Below are 22,647 nucleotides of genomic sequence, written 5' to 3'. Positions count from 1 at the left end.
TACTTTAAGAGCATATGTCAAATTCGTGTTAGGGTATTTCAGTTAAATAAGTTTGGTTTGCTTCAATTTTTTCGATTACTGTATTTATTAATCAAATGTTTTCGATCACTATTTTTACTAATCTAAATAAATTTCATCAATTGACGAAAATGTTGCTGAAACAATAGTGACATGCAAATTTGGGATTCATTTGCTCTACTTTGTAAGATAATTAAGGAAATATAATACGATTTTGCATTGAAAAAAATATTTACAAAATCACCCGAATGGTAATTCGGATATCTTGTTCTATACTTGATAAGCTAAATTATTACTAAACTATCAATATCTAATGTCAATATAAGAAATTGTTAGTACAAAAATTTTTAATAACTAAAAAGATTTAACCACATGCATCGCTTACAAACGCTGGTAGAAAAAGATTTTAAAATCTCAGCAATTCCAAACATTGTAAAATGATTTTTGTGATTGCTATATCGAACACTAGCAACCGCAACCACTCGTATTAATATAGCGTTTACAGATGATTGTGGGAGAATTAACCGATCAAACTCTAAATGTACTTTGTCATGAAACCTATATGATCAAGACCCAAGTCTTCCAAATAATCTTTCCAATAAATTCACTTGTAGAAATTGCCTTTTTATGACTTAAATGAAAATTAGTGACTTATAGAGTCTTAGAGGAAACTCTAGTTTACAGAAATACATTGGAGCAAAATCTTCTCTAAAATAGAGGAAAATATAGAGGTGGCATTGGAGATGGTCTTAACTTTAATAAATTATATCATAGGAGACTCAATGATTAAACAAGATAAAATCATGTCACACAAATACTTATATCATATTGCATATATCATAATCATATCAAATTATATTATTTCGAGGGTAACACACTAATTTGTAAACAAACTAAAAATCAAATAACACATTACATCTTCACAACACAATTTATTTGCTCTTGCCTTTACTTTCAATAGATATATATGACTCCTCTAGCTTCAACTGTTGATCTTTGTCTCTTATACTATCGGACCGCGATTTGGTAATCGAGCTCAGTAACAATTGCCAAATGAAGATTGGTTCTGATCAAATGGTAACATCCTCCCAAAAGGTATCCGGCAGCTCTTGGTAGACAGGAATTGTGGCAACGTATTGGAACTGTACCAACAAAAAGCAACATTTTAAGTATAAAGAATGCTACTAATTCAAATATATTCATAAATTGTAATGTTAATTACCTTATGTTGCGTGTATTTCTTTCTAACAGCTTTTGAAGCACCTTCACTTCTGCTCAGATACAAGTCATGCATGATTCCCACACACACTTGTAGATCAGATGCTTTGTACTTTGTGTATTCTTCTAACATTTGACTCTGTTTCACAAACCATAGATTATTAGTGTCTCATTCAAGAGAACGACTCAACATATTAACCTGAAAAAGAGATTGAGACAAAAATTCTTACCCAAGGATGTTGTTTGGGACGGATGATGAATTGAGCGAGAAAGACAGCAGAAGCAGCCAACAAAGATGGAACAAACTTCACACAACTATAATCTAACATACTTAGTTCTGATAAATAGCAACAAAGAGGCTCTAGCTGCAAGTTTGGCACTTTGAAATCTTCTTGTGCAACCCTTATGAACCGTCTGCACAAACACAACCAACATGAGAACAAAGAACCATAAGATACGACCAAAAATAAGTATTATCAATAAACACATTGTTTTCATCACAATTCTAACCTTAGAAAAGTATTGATCGTAGGCCTTCCTAGTTCAAACTCAAGCGCGAAAAGTATTTCCTCTTCCATCTTCAACACATCTTGTTTCGTATATGTATTAGCCGTAATGTAACAAAAATCCTCCACTTTAGGACGACGTTTCTCTTCATACTTCCTATTTATATCAAATGTCAAAAAAAAAAAAAAAAAACTCCATAAGCGTCATACAAGACAATGAATAGTAAAGAGAGTATCAAAAACACTTACGAAGCAATAAACATTGCAGAAACTCCTACAAGCTGAAGTTTTTGCTCGTTGACAGTCTTTGAGGACAAGAATCTATCGATGTAAGAGACAGTGAGATAGATTGTTTCAGACCCGAGTTCGAACTCTTCAGCAACTTCCACTAACCAATCTACTAAAACACCTCTCGAGCTTGGTGTTACTTCTTCTTGAACCTTTTCCATATAATCATCTAAAGGTCTTAGCTTTGGCTTCACCTGAATTTCACCAAACCAAAAAAAACAATCTTCAGAACAAATCCACAAATCCTAAGTCCAAACAGAGGAAAAATTTTAGAAACTCTTCAGATAAAACACTAAATTGACCTATTGAAACTAGTCAATGTTCTAAGTCCAAACACAGAGCAAGTAAGAGATTATTACCTCTAATTCACGGAGATACTCGTAGATATCTGAGACATAAAGTCCACACATCTGTGGATCATCAGATCTAGCGTCAATGTCAGAGCCTGATTGAATGTTCTCTTGCATCGCAAGTAGCCTATGTCGAATCTTTGCCCACTCTGCCGGGGAAGCATCTTGAGCGTTATGGTCGGCATGAAACTGTTTGTTTTTCTCAGTGAGCATATTTGTCGAAGAAGAAGAACAAATCTTGCAAAGAACAACGATAAATCTTACACGAAGTCCCTATTTATAGAGTAGCTAGACTCTATCCTAAAACAAAAAGGTTTTAGAATTCAGACGACAGACTCCCAAAAAAAAAGGAAAATTAAACCCAAGTCATTCAAAAAAGGAAAACAAAAACAAATATTTCCAAAAGGGTTAACTTATAGAAATTGCCCTTTTTTTTACTTGATTAAAAATCTTAAAACAGTAATTAAATATTATTGCCTTTTTTTGAATCTAAAATTTGTAATTTGGTTGTGTTACTTTTTTTTTTGAACTTTGGAGAAAATTGTGACTTAGAAATCCGAATTATTATTCGATTTGGTTTGCTTATTTAACAAATCAACGTTACCTTTTATATTTTTCACCTATTCCTAGTTGGAGTTATCATTTTTTTTTTTAGTGAGAAACCCTGCAATTTATTAATAAAGAACTAGATTTTAACCTACGGTACACCGTGAGGTAATTTATTTCTTAAAATTAGTATATATAAAATTTTGCAAATTGTATCTCCTTATAAAATATTTATATTTTATAGTTTACAATTGTTATTAAGTAACGGTATACCACGAGTCCACAAGACAATTGTTAATAAACTGAGGATTTAATCAGTAATTAAACGGTATGTTAAAGATATTTTAAAATTTTATAAATATTGATTCAAACCTGTCCGCCATATAAACCCGCTCCGAAATATAACCCGTCCCGTGATTTATTTTCTAAACGTAGTGATTTTAAAATTTAATGATTATTTATTATATATAAAAATTTACAAATTGTATCATTTTCTAAGACATTTATATTTTAATAAACTGAGGATTTAATATGTATTAAAGCGGCATGTTAATGATATTTTAATATTTTATAAATATTGATTCAAACTCGTCCACCATATAACTCCGTTCCAAATATAACCCGTCCTGTAATTTCTTAACACGTCCCGTGATTTGTTTTCTAAAAATTATAATTTTAAAAATTTAACGATTATTTATTATATATAAAAATTTGCAAATTATATCATTCTCTAAGATATTTATATTTTATAGTTTACAATTGTTATTAAGTAACATTATACCACAAGACAATTTTTGGTTTTATATAATTTTTTCTAAATGAGACTCATTTGATATGTCTAATATTGGTGGTATTAAAAAAAAAAAAAATTAATCCGTATTGAAGCGGTGGATTAATGATATTTTAATTTTCTTATTATTGTTGATTCAAAAACCTGTCCCGCCAAACCCGTCACGCCAAAAAACCTATTTATTTTATTAATGTTGATCTTATTTATGATATAATTCTGAATCATTATCTAAATATTTTAGTCGATATGGAACGTTGAACTCACATTTTTCGTCAATTGGATAATATATGTCCGTTTTTAAAATTTCGAATCACAGTATATGCAAAATTTTTTATTTTTTATTATGTATTATATTATGAGTCAAAACAGTTAAAAACAAATCAAACAAAGATAATAGGAGAATCATAATTCTAAATCTTAATCAAATATTCTAAATATCTAAATTATTAAATACCGGTGTATGAGTTGGATTAAAATAACCCGACCCAACAAACTTTTCATGATCAAAATTTGTAAACGGGTCAGATACCCATTGTATCCAAATGCATTTTGCCCCACCCGCTAAAAATGTACTTCAAAAATACTAGTACAGATAAAGAAAATTACATTCGGATTAACTTTGGAAACGCAATTCCGCTATCATCCTCCAAAACAATAGTCTCCACTGAAACCAGAGCTGAATCTAACATATGAAACCCTAAAGGCAATGTAAAAGCATAGTTTGCTAACCCGTCGGCAAGACGGTTAGCCTCCGTATAGACATGCGAAATCTGGACTATCCAGTCCCTAGAAAGAAAGCCATGGCACAAACGTAGCAAGAACGACATGGCGTATCGCTAATCCCTGATTTTAGAAAACCAACCACCAACTCCGAGTCTACTTCCATCTCCAAACACGTAATCCTCCTCCCCCCACGCGATATAGAGCCCATAGTAAACTCCCCACAATTCTGCTAATAGAGTGGAATTCACACCAATATTGAAGGCAAACCCTCCACACCAACGACCCGTATAATTTCTTAGCACACCGTCCGCTGCAGCCAAGCCTGGATTACCGCGAGAGGCACCGTCGGTATTCAGTTTTCCCCACTCCCCCTCTGGTGGTCTCCAAGCTATCATCTTTTCAACCCTCACCCCCAATTCATTCCCGGGTCGGTTCAGTTCAGTAGACCGGTGTACTTCTTTTGCCAAATCAATGACAAATTTAACTCGATCTCTACATTTACCGGTCTCACCAAACACATACCCATTTCCATCCCCACCAAACCCCGATCGCAAACATTGTCGACAATTCACACTCCTCCCCTCCTACCACTATACCCAGATTCCCGTGAAGCCAATCAAGTAATGTGGCCGTAAAGAATTCGTTCTTCCTACGTACCAGAACAATATGATTCCACATCCCCGCAATAGACGGGCAATCTCTCAAAACATGTAGGATTGTCTCTTCACCTCCTTTACAAACCTGGCAAACATTCGTCTCCCCAAGATGCCTCCTAAACCGCTCCACATTAGTCATGATGGCTTGATGCCCAACTAGCCACAAGAAACTCTTAACCCTCTCCGGTGCGGTCACTCTCCAAATGCGATCAAAGAATCCTGCCATGTTCTGTCGTGGAGATTGGTTATTTATTAGCAAATTATAAGCATATTTCACCGTAAATCTTCTATCTGCGGACTCCCCCCATGATAATCTGTCCCTAGCACCTGTCACGTTGTCAAGCACCACCGCTGCCAATTCTAGTCTCGTGTTCGGCATAACATATGGCATAATCTCTTCCAGAATCCGACCGGTTCCATCTCTCTATGCCCGTCTCTATTCCATGGCAGATTAGGCAAATGCCATGGGTTCATTATTAATTTCAAAAAAAAAAATTAAGGATAAAGGCCTATTTATTATTATAAAAAAAAAATTACTAAGAGATTTTAGTTTTTTTTTTTGTTTTGCCAGAGACCCAATTATATATTGAGACGGCATGCATCTCTCCATAGGTTCTTTACCCACAAGTCTAGATAACCACTTGGTAACTCCATAATCGCCTTTTCTGTCAATGGCAAATTAGATACTCCCTCCGTTTTCGAAGAGTTGTCGTTTTAGAGTTTTTTTTTTGTTTTAAATTAGTTGTCGTTTTAAGGTAATAATGTAATTTATGCCAATAACTACCCAAATTACCCTCATTTTATTGAACACAAATTATTTGTAAATAATTACTTGTCATTTTTATGAGGTTAATATAGTCATTGTATACCTTTTCTTAATTTGTCCAAATACAGTTAAAACGACAACTTTTTAAAAACAGAGGGAGTAGCCACTTATCCGACCAAAACCGTATTTCCCGGCCATCACCAAGCACCCATCTACTTCCATGAAGGCCCACATCCCGCAGCCCAACCAGCACACTTCTCCAGGTCGAGGAACCTGGTCGTTTAGCTGCCAGCCAGCTTTGATCCTGGTCCTGGAGCCCTCCCACCTTATACTTCAACCGCAACACCTAAGCCCAGAGGCTTGTATTGTCGTGCATAAGCCGCCATCCCACGTTTGATACCAAAGCCTTCAGGGCCATAGTTATGACTCAATGATTGGTTTGGTGTATAGCTGTATAAGTAAAACATAATGGTGGCTACTCCTCTCTCCAATCTTAATCATTCAATTCTTCATAGACAGAGACACGAGTTGTTTGTTATTTCCCGAGTTTAGTCTCTAGTTTGTAAAAATGATTATCAATCTCTTGGTTATTTTTCTTCGATATTGTCATTAGTTTCTTTAATGTTACAACAATGACTTTAGAGTTTTAGCCTTATCAGAACTTTCATAAATTATTTCACAGGAGGCTCAATGCTTTAACAAAATAAGATCATATCACAAAAATACTTATATCATATTGCATAATTCATAATTGTATAAAATTATATTATTCGGGGTTACACACTAATTTTGTAAACAAAATGAGATTCCAATAACACACCACACATCTTCACATAACACAAACTTATCTGCTCCTGCCTTCACTACTATAGTTCTTACTCTTCTAGCTTGACTTGTTGATATGTGTCCCTTATACTATTTGAAACAAGATTCGGTAATCAAGCTCTGTAACATTTGCCAAAGATAGCATAACCTCAGCCAAAAGAAAGATGGTTCAGATCAAATGGTAACATCCTCCCAAAAGGTAACCGGCAGCTCTGGTGAAACAGGCATGGTCGCAACGCATTGGAACTGTACCGAGAAGAAGCAACAGTGTAAGTATCAAGATTCAAGAATGATGCTAACTAAAATGATTCCATCAGTAAGTATTTAATCATTGTAATGTTAAGTACCTTATGGTGCTTGTATTTCTCTCTAACAGCTTGTAGAGCACCTCCTCTTCTGCTTAGATACAAGTCATGTATGATTCCAACACACACTTGTAGATCAGCCGCTTTATACTTTGTGTATTCTTCTAACATTTGATTCTGTTTTACAACCATAGATTATTAATGTCTCATTCAAAAGACTGACTCAACATTTTAACTTGAGTTAAGACTAAAACGCTTACCCAAGGATGTTGTTTAGGACGGATGATGAATCGAGCGAGAAAAACAGCAGAAGCAGCCAACAGAGACGGCACAAACTTCACAGTTTTGTAATCTAATATACTCAATTCTGATAAATAGCAACAAAGAGGCTCTAGCTGCAAATGTGGCACTTTGAAATCTTCTTGTGCAACTCTTGTGAACCGTCTGCACAAACACCAACATAAACACACACAAACTCAGGACAATGAACCATAAGTACTATCACCAAAAACACATTGTTTCATCACAATTCTAACCTCATAAAAGTATTGATAGTTGGCCTTCCTAACTCAAAATGAAGCGCGAGAAGTATATCCGCTTCCATCTTCACCACATCTTGCTTCGTAAACGTATTATCCGTAATATAACAAAAATCTTCAACTTTAGGAGGACTTATCTCTTCATACTTCCTATAAGAGGAAGATACCATAAGCATTCATACAAAGACAATGACAACAACACAAGAGAAAGATCATAAACACTTACGAAGCGATAAGCATAGCAGAAACTCCCACAAGCTGAAGCCTTTGCTTGTTAACAGTCTTTAAAGACAAGAATCTATCAATATGTGAGACAGTGAGATAAAGTGTTTCAGATCCAAGTTTATACTCTTCAGCAACTTCCACTAACCAATCAACCAAAACACCTCTCATGCTTGGTGTTACATCTTTCTGAACTTTTTCAATATAATCAGGTAAAGGTCTTTGCTTTGGCTTCACCTGAATTCACCAAATCAAATTCAAAACTATTCAGATCCAATTCCACAACTAATCAATGATTCAAAATCCCAAACACAAGATTATTACCTCCAGTTCACGAAGATACTCGTAGATGTCTCTGACATAAGGTCCACACATTTGAGGATCATCAGATCGAGAATCAATGTCAGATTCTGAATCTAGGTCAATAACCACCGGAGCTGACTTAATCTGTTTCGCCGGAGGAGGTCTAAGACTCTTTTTTGGCTTCTGGGTTTCTCTCTTCTGATTGAGATTAGCTAAAACCTTGACATTGGAGACATTAAGAAGCTCACCAAGAACAACTCTCTTCTTGCTGACTCGATCTTCGTCAATACCCATCGCTTTTCTCTTCGCCGCTGCTCTCGTAACCCTCACGCAGATCTCTTGCTCCGTCATGGTTGAGATGAGATTGAAGAGAGAGTGAGAGAGAGAGAGAGGAAGAGAGAGTTTGAGAGATTGAGAGATGGGATGAGTGAAAGAAGTGAAGGAGAGAAGGGGAAGAAAAAGGGAAGAGCAAAAGCGCCATTTCTGAAGATTGTGGCGCTCTCTGTGATTTTTTGGAGTTTGGGATTTTTGAGTTTTTTTGGGAGTCAATTAAAAATTTTGGAGGTGCGAAATTTATCTGAAATTTGTTTGGCGGGTGATTTCTGTTTTTTCGGATTTTTTGTCTGAAAATGTTTTTGACCGGTAAAGATTGGGTTTTTGCCTTGGTGGTTCGATTGGAAACAAGTTTGACATTTGCCAAAAAATAAGCAAAACAAAACAAAATAAATCTGACATTTTTGTCCCTTCGGACTTCGTAGACATTTGATATGTTAAATAATGTATATTTTTTTTCCTTGAATCAGACTATGCTTTTATCTTGAACTAACTAGTAATAGTTTTTTTTTTTTTTAATGTCAGTACATTTTATTTATTTATGTTCTAAATCGTGATTGTTTTTGAAATTTTTACAATTTAGTGTTACTAGGGGAACTCCATCCCATCGGTGGAATCTCATCCTCTCTCTGTATTGCCCACCAACGCCTCTCCGTCTTCCTAAACTCCATCCCATCGGTGGGATCGAGTCGAGAAATCTCTCTCCTCCGGCTATACGTGATTGTGACTGGAGAGGCCGAGAGGGAATTGGTTCTTTCATCGGCGCTGGTGATGTTTTGATAAATTTCATACTTTTTTCAATTTCAAATAACGGATGAGGTGATAAAGTTCGTGGGCTCTATGTCGAATTCGAGCAAGCTTTGTTTAATTTGAAACCAGATAAAGGAGAGAATGATCCGGGTATGTGGATGAGTGAACCTAATACCACCCGAATTGAATCGGGTTTTGAAGCTCCGGCGTTGAATAATGGTGATGGCTCCGACGTTGAATGAAATTTGCTGGCGGAGTGGGTTCTTTTCCGGTTTGCTTCATCATCTTCACAAACTTTCAATGCTTTCTCATGAATTCTAGGCTTCTAGTACTCAATTTTGTCATGAATCAAAAATTCCCAGAAACTGAAATGAAAATAGAAAAAGCCTTGATTGAGATTGGGAACGTGATAGAAACAGAGAGAGAGGGAAGAGAAAGAGATAGAGACATAGATTAATTAAATAGCAAATGGGCACAAACGAATTTCTTGAATCGTGAGATTATGTTACGTCGCGTCCTTAGATTCATAAACGCGGCTGAGTAAGAAGAGTAGAGAATTGTTGCAGGTTAGGAGAAGAAGGGAGAGGGGAAGAAGAAGAATAAATGGGTCAGTCGGGTGGGGTTTTAGATTGGGTCGGGTTATAGGTCAACCGGTTTTTAGTTTGGTTATATTAGGTTTGTGTGGTTTACGTACTAAACCGACGAAACCAAGATTTATGGACATTAAGCTCTCGAACTTTCAATTGGTGGGGAAATAAACATTTAACTTCCGTTTCATGGGTATATAGACAGAGGTCAAAGATCGGGCTTTATCTGGCCAGATACGATAGTTTTCGGGGGAAAATAGACCGTTTTTCCGTTACTAGGTGTATTACTATTAAATTGACCTAGACTATGCCAAAACTCGGTTTTGAGATATAGATTATGTATATTCCTATGTACATATCTCTTGATTGCTTTAAAAAAATGATTCTAAGGAAAGAATGGACCGGATACATAATCAAGTTTTGAATTAGACTATGCTTTTATCTTGAACTAACTAGTTTTAGTTTTTTTTTTTTTAATGTTGACACATGTTTAATTTATTTCGACCCGACTTGGAGACAATCGGATCTTACCTTCTTTGTGATTTTCAACCCGAAATTTATTCACCAAATCTTTGACCCGAAAATTTGTTTAATTTTGACCCGGAATTTGACCCGAAAAAAGTATTTCGGATTCACATTAAATGATACTTTCCAAAAAAAATCCTAACAAATTAAAATGATTTGTTTGGTAACCAACAAATCTTTAGTTCGGATCTAACACAAATTTCGCCTATTATTATGTATATCTCTTTTGGTAAGATGTTTTCTACAAAAAGAAACGACAATAATTATCTCATTAATTACACGGTTCTAACAACTAAACATGGAATGCTAACAATATACATAAATCTCGACGATTGTAATATATATATCTCTTTTGTACCATATATAGAGAATATACCTAATATAGTTAGGATTAATTTCAAATTGCGAGATTTTCAAGATTTTGAACTTGATCACCAAGATTTTTTCGCTTTACAATCAAACCTAACCCTAAACATCTACAACCTCTATATATAACATGTCAACACATGCAAAAGAAAAAAACAGCACATCAAGAAACATTATACCTTTTACATCGAGGATGAAACCTTTTCAATATCTCCATGGTTGTTTCATTCGCCTATCTAAGAGACGGGTTTACTTTATCGTATGACGAATCTAAGTTAAGATCCTGCATCATGGCAATACACAACCAAACTGGTCAGTGGTGAGATTCTGAACTCAAATATTATTTTCAGTTTCCAAATTCATTTTTTTTGTTTTGTTTTTTCTGCAGATTTGTGGTTAACAAGAAAATGCAAGAGAAATGTTCTGCAGATTTGATTTGAACAACACAGATTCTACAGATCCATAAAGCCTTTAACTTCTTTTTGATACTACATTACAATATTGTATACATTCCTTTTCATAAAAATATATATCATTTTGTGTTTCTTCTGGAATACTTTGTTTTAGTATTAGTTGGATTTGGATTTGATCTAATCTATGTTTATAAATTGTTTTCTACAAGATTTTATGTGTAGGAAATGAAGAATTAAGATGACAAGAAACTATCATGTATTCTTGAAATACCTTTTGAGGCAATCAAATGATTAGCTTAAAACATAAAAAGACATGGAAAAATGGAAAGAGACTTTGAAAACGACAGACCTGTTTGTACTATATTGTATGAAAATGTTCTTTAAGATCTCATAAGGAATCTCATTGTTTACTTTGGTCCTTGACTATGTTGAATAAGCGTGTCCATGTTGCTTTGCATTTGAGATCCATGAACCTGCCAAATTCAACAAATGTCACAACGTGAACAACCAGAGCAATCTCTCTTTAAACATGTTACCAATGAAGATTTTAGTCTCTGAGCAAATATCAACGAAAATTATATGATATATAAAATTTACGAATGCAAGAAGAACAAACAAAGATCTAACTGATTATTTTTTCAAAGATTAGAACCATCGAGTTAGAACCTAAAACAAAAATAAAAGAAGAAGCATCCTTTTACGGAGTTAGCACAAGTCTTAATACATAATAATTAGATTGTCAAAAGTTCATGCGTAAGTAAAGATAGAGTTTTAACATCTAATATCTTGGAAAGACCCTCTCTACCTTATAGCAACAATCAAAAAGCATAACGTTTTTTTTAAATGTGCTTAATAGCAACAATCAAAGACCTGAATGGGATCCTGTGCATCGGTTTCACGGATCGTCAATGGAAATGAGAAGGAAGATGAGGTCGGATTCGTCGATACACAACCTGGGTTCGTGGAAGGGCAAGGTCTAATTTTGCTACACAAATGATAAAAAAGGAAAAGTAATCAAGATTAGATTTGTTTTGGAGATCAAGAATTAGACTGAGAAGAGGAACAAATCCATTGAGAAGACCAATCTGCACAAACTTGGATTGGGTACTGAAAGGAGTGGTGAGTGGCTGAGAAGAGGAGAAAGAAGGAATGGCTAAGGCAGGGGAAGAGGATGTAAGAGATAGAGCACTAGCAAACGAGATTAGTTTTGGTAAGAGAGAGATTGAAGGAGAAGAAGAAGAAGAAGAGAGTTTCAAGCCTACATGGTTCTCGATCTGCTTTTGCTTCACATCTTCTCCAATTGTGGTCTCATGGCTCATGGCTCACTGGATTCACCACCGTAAACTGAGCTCTATGACCGATCCACTCTCGCAAATCTAGGGATTTCAATTTGGTTTACTCATTTTCACATGATCACTAGACCAAGCGGTTGGTACGGGCATTCAACATTTCATTCTAGGCCTGCAGTAATAATCTGAACCGAACCAAACCGAGAGATAAAAGGTTTCCGGTTTGGTTTCAGTTAAGAGAGTTGGACCGATCAGAAGCTTTCTAAGTCGAGTTTGGTTATCCCCTCGGTTCAGTTCGATTCATCATATCCTCCGGTCGGGTTACAAAACAATTAATGAGACAATCAACAAAAATCATCATTAATATTTAAAATAATTCTTGAACGTGTATTATAGAATTTTGACGATATATCATTTTCATGTAACTAATTCCATATTTACTTTCATTTTTATTTATTTATTTTTATTTATATATTATTTCATTATTTTTATTTACTTTCATTTTTATTTATAGCAAATTTTCTAATTAACACAAAAAAAATTATGTTATTAGCATTAGAATAGTGTTCTTCTATTATAAACATATCCCACATACATCATATACTAACAAAATTAGAAATATTTAAATTTTATAAAAAGTTTAAAGTATTTATAATATTTAAATTCCATAAAAAGAATTTATAATATTAATAATATTTGAACTCTATAAAAATTAAAAATATAAATATTATGGAAACCATTTATAAGCAAACTTTAAATTGAATAACAAAACATAAATCATATGGGAACCATATGTCCTTTAAACAAAGTATTTTTCGGAAAAAAAAAAAGATTTAATTTCACAGGACGGGTTAGGGTCGATATTAATACGGGACGGTATACCATAGGTGAAATGCTAGAATTAACAACTAAAATACAAGTATACAATCATAAATACTATACAAAACAAATAATATCAACAAAACAACTACAACTTAAAATTTAAACTTTTTAGTTACAAAAATATCAATCCGCGGTGGGGTAAAATCTAGCTTTATTACAAACCAAATACGATCAATCATAAGATTATAAAAAAAAAGACAAAAACAAAAAAAGATTTAGATAAACCAAATTTTTTTTTAATCAAATAAATATAACACAAATAATCAAATTATTAAAAAAAAATACAAACAAAAATTTATTTAACCCGCGGTATACCGCGGGTCATATCCTAGTCTATAATGTATTAATAAAAAACAATTTCCATAAAATTCAACTTTTCTGAAATTAGGGGAACGTGGCTGCATTGATTTGGGAATTCCGAAAGCGACCATGTTTAGTGAAGTGATGAAGAAAACTCGGAAAAAAAGCATCGACAGAATTTTTAAAATCTTGTTGAAGATAAACTGCGAAAACAGAGGCAAAGAAGGCTGGAAACAGAACCAGACATAACACTTTGGACAAAAAAAGTGGATCCTATCGCAACAAGTTTTCTTCCAGAGAGACGTGGTCACAAATCTGCATCCCTAAACCTGTGATACAAGGGCATAAAGAGATATGTTTTTCAAACGCCACTCCAAAGTATGCACTTGTTACTTGGTTAATTGTGAAAAATAGAGTTGCAACAGGGGAAAGAATGGTTAAATGGAAGCAAAATGCGGACACGAGCTGCATCTTTTGTAAAGACTATGGAGATCAGGGAGCACTTATTTTTTCTATGCCCTTACTCGAGGAAGGTATGGGAGGAGCTGGCAAGTGGGATTCTCTTAGACAAATTCTCGGCAAGATGGCTAGAGATTATGCAGGTGCTCGCGAGTAAAGATCTTGGCAACACGAAAAACATTTATATTCAGGTATGTTTTTCTGTACACGATTGACTCCTTTTGAGAGAAAGAAATGACATAAGGCATGGTGAGCAACCTTCATCAACGAAGAAGATTGTCAAGATAATAGATAAGAACATTGGAAACCGCGTGAACACACTAAGGCGAGGAGGTGAAGAAAGATATGCCCGTGGGAATAAAATGTTGTTTGCATCAAGACAATATCATAGATAGAATCTCTTTGGAAATTTTTTTTAAAAGTTTGCATTCTTATGTATAAACATTTTTTTTTGAATATTAACATTAAATTCAAAAAAATTCAAAAAAAAAAAACAAAAAATTCAACTATTCTTTGGATCTTGAAAATTCTTTTTAAATAGAAGCAACATGCTTATCGTTTAATCTCTTTTGCTAGGCCAAGGTTAAAATCTTCTTCTATAGGAGTTACAAAAAATGTGTAAAATCATCACCGTTGTAAGAAAAAAACATTTAAAAATAAATTTGTATGCAAGTAAGTTACTCTCTCAGACTCTCTATACTTTTTATTTTTATTATTTTGTTCACTTGATGTAGAAAGATTAAAGATAAGCTTGTAATAAAATATTTTGATTGTGTAAGAAAATATTTTGATTACCTAAATTAAAGATAAGTTCGAAAGTAATTTGTAAGAAAAATTACTTTTTTTGAATTAATTCAAAACTCTCAACGTAATTATAACTGAACTATTTATATTTACTGTATTTTTTTTCCACGAAATAATTTAAATATCAAACATTTCCTGTATTTTCGGTTATTTAATTATTTATACATAACACCGAACCAACCAATAAATGTCTAAAGACTAAAGTCATAAACTGATCCTTCCGAAAAAAATCTCCAAAATCCCTAAAATTCAACTTCACTCGAAAAATGGCAGAAACCTCCGAGACAATCACCACCACGATCTCATCGCCGCCACCGGAATCCGAAAGCTCCACCACATTATCCGCAATGACAGACCCAACGTCTCAAGAAGCAGCCTCAAGAGACACAGATCTGACGAAAGAAGCCGAATCAGAGAAGAAACCCGGAGGAATCTCTCTCCGAATCTGGCCACCGACTCAGAAAACTCGCGACGCCGTCTTGAATCGCTTAATCGAGACGTTATCCACCGAATCTATCCTCTCTAAGAGATACGGAACTCTTAATTCCGATGAAGCCACCACCGTCGCGAAATCTATTGAAGAAGAGGCTTATGGTGTTGCTTCGAATGCTGTGGTGAGTGATGATGATGGGATTAAGATTCTTGAGGTTTATTCTAAAGAGATTAGTAAGAGGATGCTTGAATCTGTTAAGGCTAGATCTAATGGTAATGATGGGAATGGAAGTGTGGAGGATGTGAATACTGATGCTAGTGAGGTTTCTAAAGATGATGCAGGTTCTGTTTCAGAGGAGGAGAAGAGTGAGGCTTGAAATTATCTTTCTTTATAATCTGTTTATTAGGGTTTTGCTTTTGCTAGATTGAGTTCTGTGTTCTTGTAATGATGATGATGATGATGACTTGTGGATTTGGTACTATGGATATTTGAAGATGTTTTCCTTAGTATGAGTAAGTGTCTTCATTTTGTTGCTTGGTTTTGGCTTTATGGGTTTTGATGTTTCATAATTATGCGAAATCTGCTTCCTTTCTTTTGTGTTATCTTTGTTGGTAAATTGTTTACCTTTTTTGTTTTGTTGTCAATCTTTGAGTGGTTTGGTTTGTGGTTTGTGGTTTGTTTTGCTTGATGCTTTTTTTCTACCACATTGTTTGCTTTGTGGCATTCATTGTGTAATTGCGGTTAGTATCATCGGGTTATGTCTTTGTGAATGTTAGAGCGATGTTTTTAGTTTCTTCAACACATTTGCATCTTTGCTTTGGTTTAGTGTCTCTATGCAACTTACCATTAGGTTATGAAGTGTTTTTAAATTGGGTTTGTAATCCTTTTGAAGCTTACCGTTATGAATAAGCTGAAGTTCTGTCGATTTATAGTGGTGACATGAACTTGTGGTGAGTTAGGAACATGTGATATTGTCTTACTTTGGTTTATAGGTTATGTAGCGTTTAGTCTATTGGAATTGGAGTCCTGTAATTTGTAAAACTTACCAGTATGATTAGGCTGAAGTTCTTTCAATTTTTCAGTGGTGAGAGGAACTTGTGGTGAGTTAAGAGTATAGATTAGTTTCTTTAGATTTTAAATCCTGAAGTAAATAGTTGGATTAACGTAATTACATCAGAACATGAAACAATATTTCCTACAAGTTTCTAGTGGTCATGACATAGCTGCTCCTGTCTGTTTTCACTCTGTTTTATATTCATTTCCTATTGGATTAGATAATGACTAATTGACTTTTAAACTAAGGTTATGAAATGTGTAGATATTGTTACTTCTTGTGTTGTTTTACATAGAATTAGAGGAGGATTCCAGAGTTTGTTTTCTTTATCTTGCTTCTCCCTTCAACGCTCAAGTGGGTATGTTTCGAGTTCATTGATCTCTGTATTCGTTTAGTTCAATAGTAACTGAAACAATTTCACTGATTCTTTGATATTCTCTCTAGTATTCTCTGGTTAGTGATAACAGTCAGAATAGAGTTTTAAGGTTCGCAGTTTCAGTTCTTCCCAATTCCATATAGAATCTTAATTTCTTTATCAATTCAGCAATCCAAACACACAATGACTTAAAAAAAAATTACATAGTTTATATATGTAAGCTAAGAACTTATAACTATAGTTACATATTTTACCTTTTACATATTGAAGGAATTGAATCATTAGACCAGTTTTAGACAGAATCCAACAAAAGCAGCCTGAAACCGCTGGAGAGAAAGAGGAAAAACTTACCAGAGATGTACGGAGAGTCGATTTGTGACAGTTTCTTATTTCTTCTTCTTCTTCGTTCTTCTTAAAAATTGATACAAAAGTGCCAAACGAATTTAGAAATCTCAATCTCGATCATCGTCTTCTCCGTCTTGCAAAAACGTTTCTTAAAATTCAAGGGTTTTTACACGTTTTAATTCAAGGGTTTTTACACGTTTTTGTCTCAGAAGTGGCTATTAATTTGGTTGGGCCTAGGCCAATGTTTATTTTGATATTTGCTCTGTTGATAGAGAAAGAGTGACGTGAAAAAATAGAATGATATTACTGGAAGACAAAACTGAGCTGTATTATTTAAAATGTTTTGATTGGGTATCGATTTTACTGATGTGTCAAGTTGAGAACAACTGAAAAAGTTGAGGTGTCAGACCTGGAAAGACTCTTATTGTTTTTATTGTATTGATTAATTTCTAAGAACCATACGTTGTATCTTTTTGTATGGATTTTTATTGTACTATTAATAAAATAATTTGATGACAAAAAAAAATCTTGACTATATATTCTCTTATATTGAAATTATCTCTTGAATTTATTTAAACCATCATATAGATACTATATGACAATGGTAAATGACATAAATGACTCATATACGAGTTAGTTGCATCTATAATATGTTTATATGTAATCACATACAATTTTGATTTCGACCAGGACCGCCGTAATAAAAGAAATTCCCCCAAGTATCATGATAAGCAGATTGGATATTGTAACAACTCTCTTGCGTCATGATAGTATGACCTCCCTCATTTCTTCTCCAAATATTATGTTCATCAACTATCTCGAGATTCTTGAAATAAGCAGCTTTTGTTAAACCTTCCTGTGCAAAATATCCACCTCCCATTCTCGTTGTTGTGTGTCTTCCATCATCCTTAAAATCTAATATTTCGCCTCCCCATTCAATTATAGATGCACTATCTCGTAGATGGGTGAACAATGAGGAAGGCCAATACCCAACAAATATAGTATAATAAAGTTTCAACCACCAATCTCCTGTTTGCTCATCCTATAATAATATAACACATTATTTCTTAGTTATAAATTACCATAATATTTCTTGAAATAATATGGTGAAAATAAGTTAGATTGACCTTCCATATAGATACAGGAATCTGATATTGTTGACCACCTAAAGTCGAAACGTTAGCAATTGCTCCACCTAAAGCAATTTCTCGGCTGACAAGAACAAATCCATGGCAATCAAAATTGTAACAGCCTGTCCGGTAACCATCAGCCTGTTTAGATTTTACCAAATCAGCCCCAAAAACAATCATTTCTTATTACATATGTTAACCAAAAAAAAAAAAATCAAAAATCAAAACAGTATTATATGCAATAACTCACAGTCCAAAAGATAAAGTATCTAGGGTTATTATCATGATATTTGCCTTCGTACACCTAATTAGTAACAATAAAAACAGAAGAATGTAAGAAAATAAGAATATAATTATATATATATTAAGATGTATCTACAAGAAGAAAGTAATACCTGCCAACCAAATTCAATGGCATTAAGTTCGTCACCAGGAGGGCCTGCCACAAGCCATATTTGTGCTAGGCTAAATTCATCTTCCGTTCGTACATAAGGCTTCCACACGTTTATTATTGAGCTGGCTCCATGAAATTTTCCATGTACTTCAAGTATTGCGTACTATATATAAGAAATTATGAAAACACATATATAAACTGTATGAATAAGGAAATTGATCACTTTTGAAATTCTTATTGAATGATATATAGAAATGCACCTCATGTATGCCGTCGTTACTAGTCGAGTTCACTGGACTAGGTTGAGTAAACCTGTTGGAAGTTTTTTTTCCAAAGCTTTCGATCGATTTTGCTCGTAAAATATCTTCTCTTGTTGTTCTTCTTATCGGAATACTATTTTTGGGGCATTTTCCGTTGGTTGTCCATAGTTGAGTCACTAAATTTTCCTTTTTTTGGTCTGAAGGTTCATTATTCATTCCTTCCGGATAAGAACTTGGTCTCATCTACAACATGGCAGTGTTACAATAAAAGTATAGAACATATGAAATATTAACCCAAACATAGTTATTTGAACCATATGTGAAGATTTGTTTCAATGTTACTGATCCGAATTTGAGATGAGTGCTACTTTGGAAAAGATTGTCTACCATTTTTAGATCTATCACAAGTATTATTAAATTAAGGTTTGATTTTAGTTTTAGATGAAAAAATCTAGAATTTTATGTTTAAGAAGAGTAATAATAACATAAAAATATATAATTAAAAAAAAGCTTTCCAAACCTGGATTGTGTGATTTTTAAATAAAGGATGATCATAAATGGGATGATTCTTCATATGAACACAATCTATAATATCTCCATCTGGACTCTACACAAGGATTGCAAAACGTACACAACTAAAGGTTAAAAGCTTCCAAAGTTGAAGAAACAAAAGAGAGTAGATATGTCTTGTTACTCTCATTAGCCCACGAATTTGATCAACCTTAATAGATTTAAGAGCAGGTTTATTGAGTTTCTTCAAAAGTCTAGTTATTTTAGCATCGTGACTATCAGAAAACTCGCTTTCGGTGACTTTCGCTGCTATGGTTAGAATGATGAGCACAAAACTCACTTTCGTTTGATTGATCATGTCTAAATACACAAAATTTTGATATGTTTAAGAAGTGCTTCTTATTCTTTAGGTTCATAGATTATTAAGTTATATAAGTTATATATATAAACTCAAGAAAGGTCATGCCAAAAAAAAAGTTTATAAATTTATGCAATAAAAGTCTAATACATTAATTTAAAGTGTATTTTCATCAAATCTTATCATTTATCTAATTAATGGACTATAATTTAAAGCAAAATCTTTTAAATTAAAGCAAAATCAAATCCAAGTAAAATGTGTGTTTATTCCTTAAATATATTATTAGACGAAGGTATAATCTTGTCATTTACATAATTATTGGGGAAATTTTATATCATCCTGAGCAAATACTTTTTTGTTTTTTTTGAATAAGAGCTGTTTAAGAACAAGATATACTCCAAATGATGGTCTTCTTTTCAAAGGAATCCAGTTAATGCAGCCTATTTAGTTTGAATTAAAATTTGTTTTCCTTTTTGTTCCTTGTGGAGAAAAGTTAACACAATTCGTACTTTCATTTTCTTAATTTTATTTTGGTCAAATTCATTTTCTTTTATTTTGGTTTTAAATTTAAAAAAGTAAGTGTTTTACTTTTCTTACTTTAGTGTTGAAATCGTAAAAGACATATAAAGCCATAAAGTCATCAACCGACATTTAGTTTGTCTGTACAACTTACTTTGCTTTTCATGCTTCCTCGTCGGTTATTAGAACAGAAATCGGAAATGAAATTATATAAAAAAAATATAGAACCACCGAAAAGCTCTAAATGGAATGCTTAAAATTAATTAATTAATTAGTCTGATTGAAACACGAATTACGGTTACAAGAAAAAGTAAATATTATAAACATAGAAGAGAATGAACAAACCTACAAATGAAAACTACTTACTGATGGACATCTCGTTTGAAAAATTTGGTTTCGATGATTCGATTTTTTCGGTGTTTGAGTTTATCGGTTTCTATGAAAACTCAATCAAATAAAAAACCGTATATGTCATTCGATTTTATTTCGGTTCAGTTCTTTTTGATTTTTGTTTTATAAACAGAAACAATCAAACAATATAACACTTTCACATATCTTTTGTAGGACTGTACAGTAATTTTTGTTTAGGATAGCCCCTCGTAATCTTCTACTGATTGCTTTTTTTTCCTCTATACACTAGGTCACAGAAAAAGCAGCCCATGTTACTTACCAATGATTAGTGTTTTTCTTCCATATTTCAAAGTATCATGCAGGATACCGGTTCGGTAGGAAATGTGTAAACGACTTGATCCTGTTTATTACTGACTTCTTATTTAAACATTTGCTAAATCATAAACTTGCTTTAAAATACATCAAGATTCTTATCGAGTAATTTGTGTTCCCCCATCTTAAAATTTTAGAATCATTGTTTTAACTCTTAAGTATCATGAAATGATTTAAGACTGTTCAAGAGAACTCCACATATTTGAAATTCACAATCATAGTTCCAACACTTAACTAAAGGGAAAAAACCCAAAAAAATCTTGGTTTATTTTTTATTTGGACGTTTTATACCCAAATTTTTTTGGTTGGAAGAAAAAACATATAATAATTAAAATATACGATTTAATACCTATAAAAATAAAATCATTTAAGACTGTTCAAGAGAACTCCACATCTTTGAAGTCGTAGGTTATTCACAATCGTAGCTCCAACACTTAACTAAAGCCAAGTTCAATTGTCTTAAATCGAAAACTTTTCGGTTTGCCTACCGGTCCGATTTTTAAAACATTGCAACAAACACTTATGTTTGTAGTTGAAAAGTTAATAATCTGATTTTTGTTATTCATCTCTTTTCAGCTCAACTGAAATTTTAGTAGTTAATTTTTTTTTATATTTAGTAACTGAAATATTCTTTTGCCCCCTTTTTTTAAGTAAACATTTTATATTACTTTTCTTTTCTGTCGTTGCTTTTGTTTGTGACTTTTCTTATTGGATTTTACAAAAAAAAAAAAAACTATAATCCTTTGTATTCCATTAAAAAGAAAAAATCAAACCTTTACATGTATAACGACTTGTGCAAACAAAAAGCCTCTGATTAGTGAATTACATGGCATCGAATCAATCAATGCTTTAAAAAATAATGTTCTTTTTTTTTTTTTCCTTTTGCTATGAAATGAAACTCAAACTTAGATACACAATCGTTATATATAGTTTATGCAAAGGCAAAAATAAAAATAAAAGAAAATCAACATCAATGGTCTATGGTCATGACTCATTAGTGTCCACGTCCTTTCCTGCTCGGTCCAGACGCTAACCGGAAAGCCAAGCTCCTCATCAAAAGATGGTCTCTCGAACCGTTCGCCGCCCCCGAGAAAAAGCCAAAACCACCATTCTCTACGGTGGCGGTAGTTTGATCACAGCCGGTCGTTTGCTCTGTTCGCAGGGCTCTGCAATCAACACCCCCAATAATCGAAAACGTCTCCACCAAGAAGATGATGCACAACAAGATCATAATCTTCTTCTCCATCGATCTTTAACTTAACTTCGGTTTTGTTACTTCTCTTAAGAGTTCTCTCTCAAAATGTTGGCTTTGTCAAAAAGAGTTGTTGAGTTATGAGATGGAAAGGCTTGTGTGTGTATATATAGTTGTGTGTGGGTGCGTGTGTAAGCAAAAGGCATTTATTGACCAAGAATGTTGGACTAATTGATTTGGACTTCGCGTTTTCTTTATACAAATAGTAATATTTTATGGCCTTTGAATATTTCAGGTGGCATCTTTTTTTAAATGTGTATTCAGAATCAGAACCATTTCAAACTATTTGTAGATTTTCTGCAAATGTTTTTATTAATAGTTAAAAAACATGTTTATTAAATTTATAGACTCCTGTTTACATATGTTTATTTAATTTTTCCTTGAGTTTTGATTTTTAAATCATACCATGCTTAAATGTTAAAAGAAGACTATTATGTGTGTATTCAACATATTAGCGACGAAGTTTTGATCAGTTTTTTCCAACCTACTTGTTTTGGCTGAGAGTTTATTGTTTAGACGCTGACTTTGAA

General features: G+C 33.4%; 5 protein-coding genes and 1 long non-coding RNA gene across 6 annotated transcripts; 1 reads left to right on the top strand and 5 right to left on the bottom strand.

Annotated features, from left to right (window-relative positions):
• Positions 1-755: 755 nt before the first annotated feature.
• On the bottom strand, positions 756-2,811 carry LOC9327400 (cyclin-A3-3). Its single transcript, XM_002891292.2, has 6 exons — positions 2,390-2,811; positions 1,992-2,224; positions 1,747-1,899; positions 1,467-1,650; positions 1,241-1,375; positions 756-1,160 (listed from the first exon to the last, which is right to left on the bottom strand). The coding sequence occupies exons 1-6, from the start codon at positions 2,591-2,593 to the stop codon at positions 1,089-1,091; spliced, it is 981 nt and encodes a 326-aa protein (XP_002891338.1). The 5' UTR covers positions 2,594-2,811; the 3' UTR covers positions 756-1,088.
• A 3,762-nt stretch (positions 2,812-6,573) lies between these two features.
• On the bottom strand, positions 6,574-8,741 carry LOC9327399 (cyclin-A3-2). The gene is made up of 6 exons (XM_021015114.1): positions 8,077-8,741; positions 7,757-7,989; positions 7,528-7,680; positions 7,252-7,435; positions 7,034-7,168; positions 6,574-6,932 (listed from the first exon to the last, which is right to left on the bottom strand). Exons 1-6 carry the CDS (start codon positions 8,404-8,406, stop codon positions 6,861-6,863), a joined length of 1,107 nt encoding a protein of 368 aa, XP_020870773.1. The 5' UTR covers positions 8,407-8,741; the 3' UTR covers positions 6,574-6,860.
• A 1,917-nt stretch (positions 8,742-10,658) lies between these two features.
• On the bottom strand, positions 10,659-12,720 carry LOC9330096. Its single transcript, XR_002329614.1, has 4 exons — positions 12,292-12,720; positions 11,900-12,014; positions 11,379-11,502; positions 10,659-10,899 (listed from the first exon to the last, which is right to left on the bottom strand). It is a non-coding gene; the product is annotated as an uncharacterized LOC9330096 (long non-coding RNA).
• A 2,241-nt stretch (positions 12,721-14,961) lies between these two features.
• On the top strand, positions 14,962-15,725 carry LOC9327398 (WPP domain-containing protein 2). Its single transcript, XM_021014315.1, has one exon. It carries the CDS (start codon positions 15,030-15,032, stop codon positions 15,570-15,572), a length of 543 nt encoding a protein of 180 aa, XP_020869974.1. The 5' UTR covers positions 14,962-15,029; the 3' UTR covers positions 15,573-15,725.
• A 1,774-nt stretch (positions 15,726-17,499) lies between these two features.
• LOC9327397 lies at positions 17,500-19,687 on the bottom strand. Its single transcript, XM_021014064.1, has 7 exons — positions 19,477-19,687; positions 19,276-19,362; positions 18,756-18,998; positions 18,497-18,658; positions 18,352-18,405; positions 18,099-18,242; positions 17,500-18,013 (listed from the first exon to the last, which is right to left on the bottom strand). The coding sequence occupies exons 1-7, from the start codon at positions 19,621-19,623 to the stop codon at positions 17,636-17,638; spliced, it is 1,215 nt and encodes a 404-aa protein (XP_020869723.1). The 5' UTR covers positions 19,624-19,687; the 3' UTR covers positions 17,500-17,635.
• Positions 19,688-21,591: 1,904 nt separating this feature from the next.
• On the bottom strand, positions 21,592-22,484 carry LOC9330095. Its single transcript, XM_021013487.1, has one exon. It carries the CDS (start codon positions 22,109-22,111, stop codon positions 21,860-21,862), a length of 252 nt encoding a protein of 83 aa, XP_020869146.1. The 5' UTR covers positions 22,112-22,484; the 3' UTR covers positions 21,592-21,859.
• Positions 22,485-22,647: the final 163 nt, after the last annotated feature.

This window comes from Arabidopsis lyrata (assembly GCF_000004255.2).
Source record: "Arabidopsis lyrata subsp. lyrata unplaced genomic scaffold ARALYscaffold_1, whole genome shotgun sequence".
Lineage (NCBI taxonomy): Eukaryota > Viridiplantae > Streptophyta > Magnoliopsida > Brassicales > Brassicaceae > Arabidopsis > Arabidopsis lyrata.
This window is presented reverse-complemented; position numbering and strand designations above follow the sequence as displayed.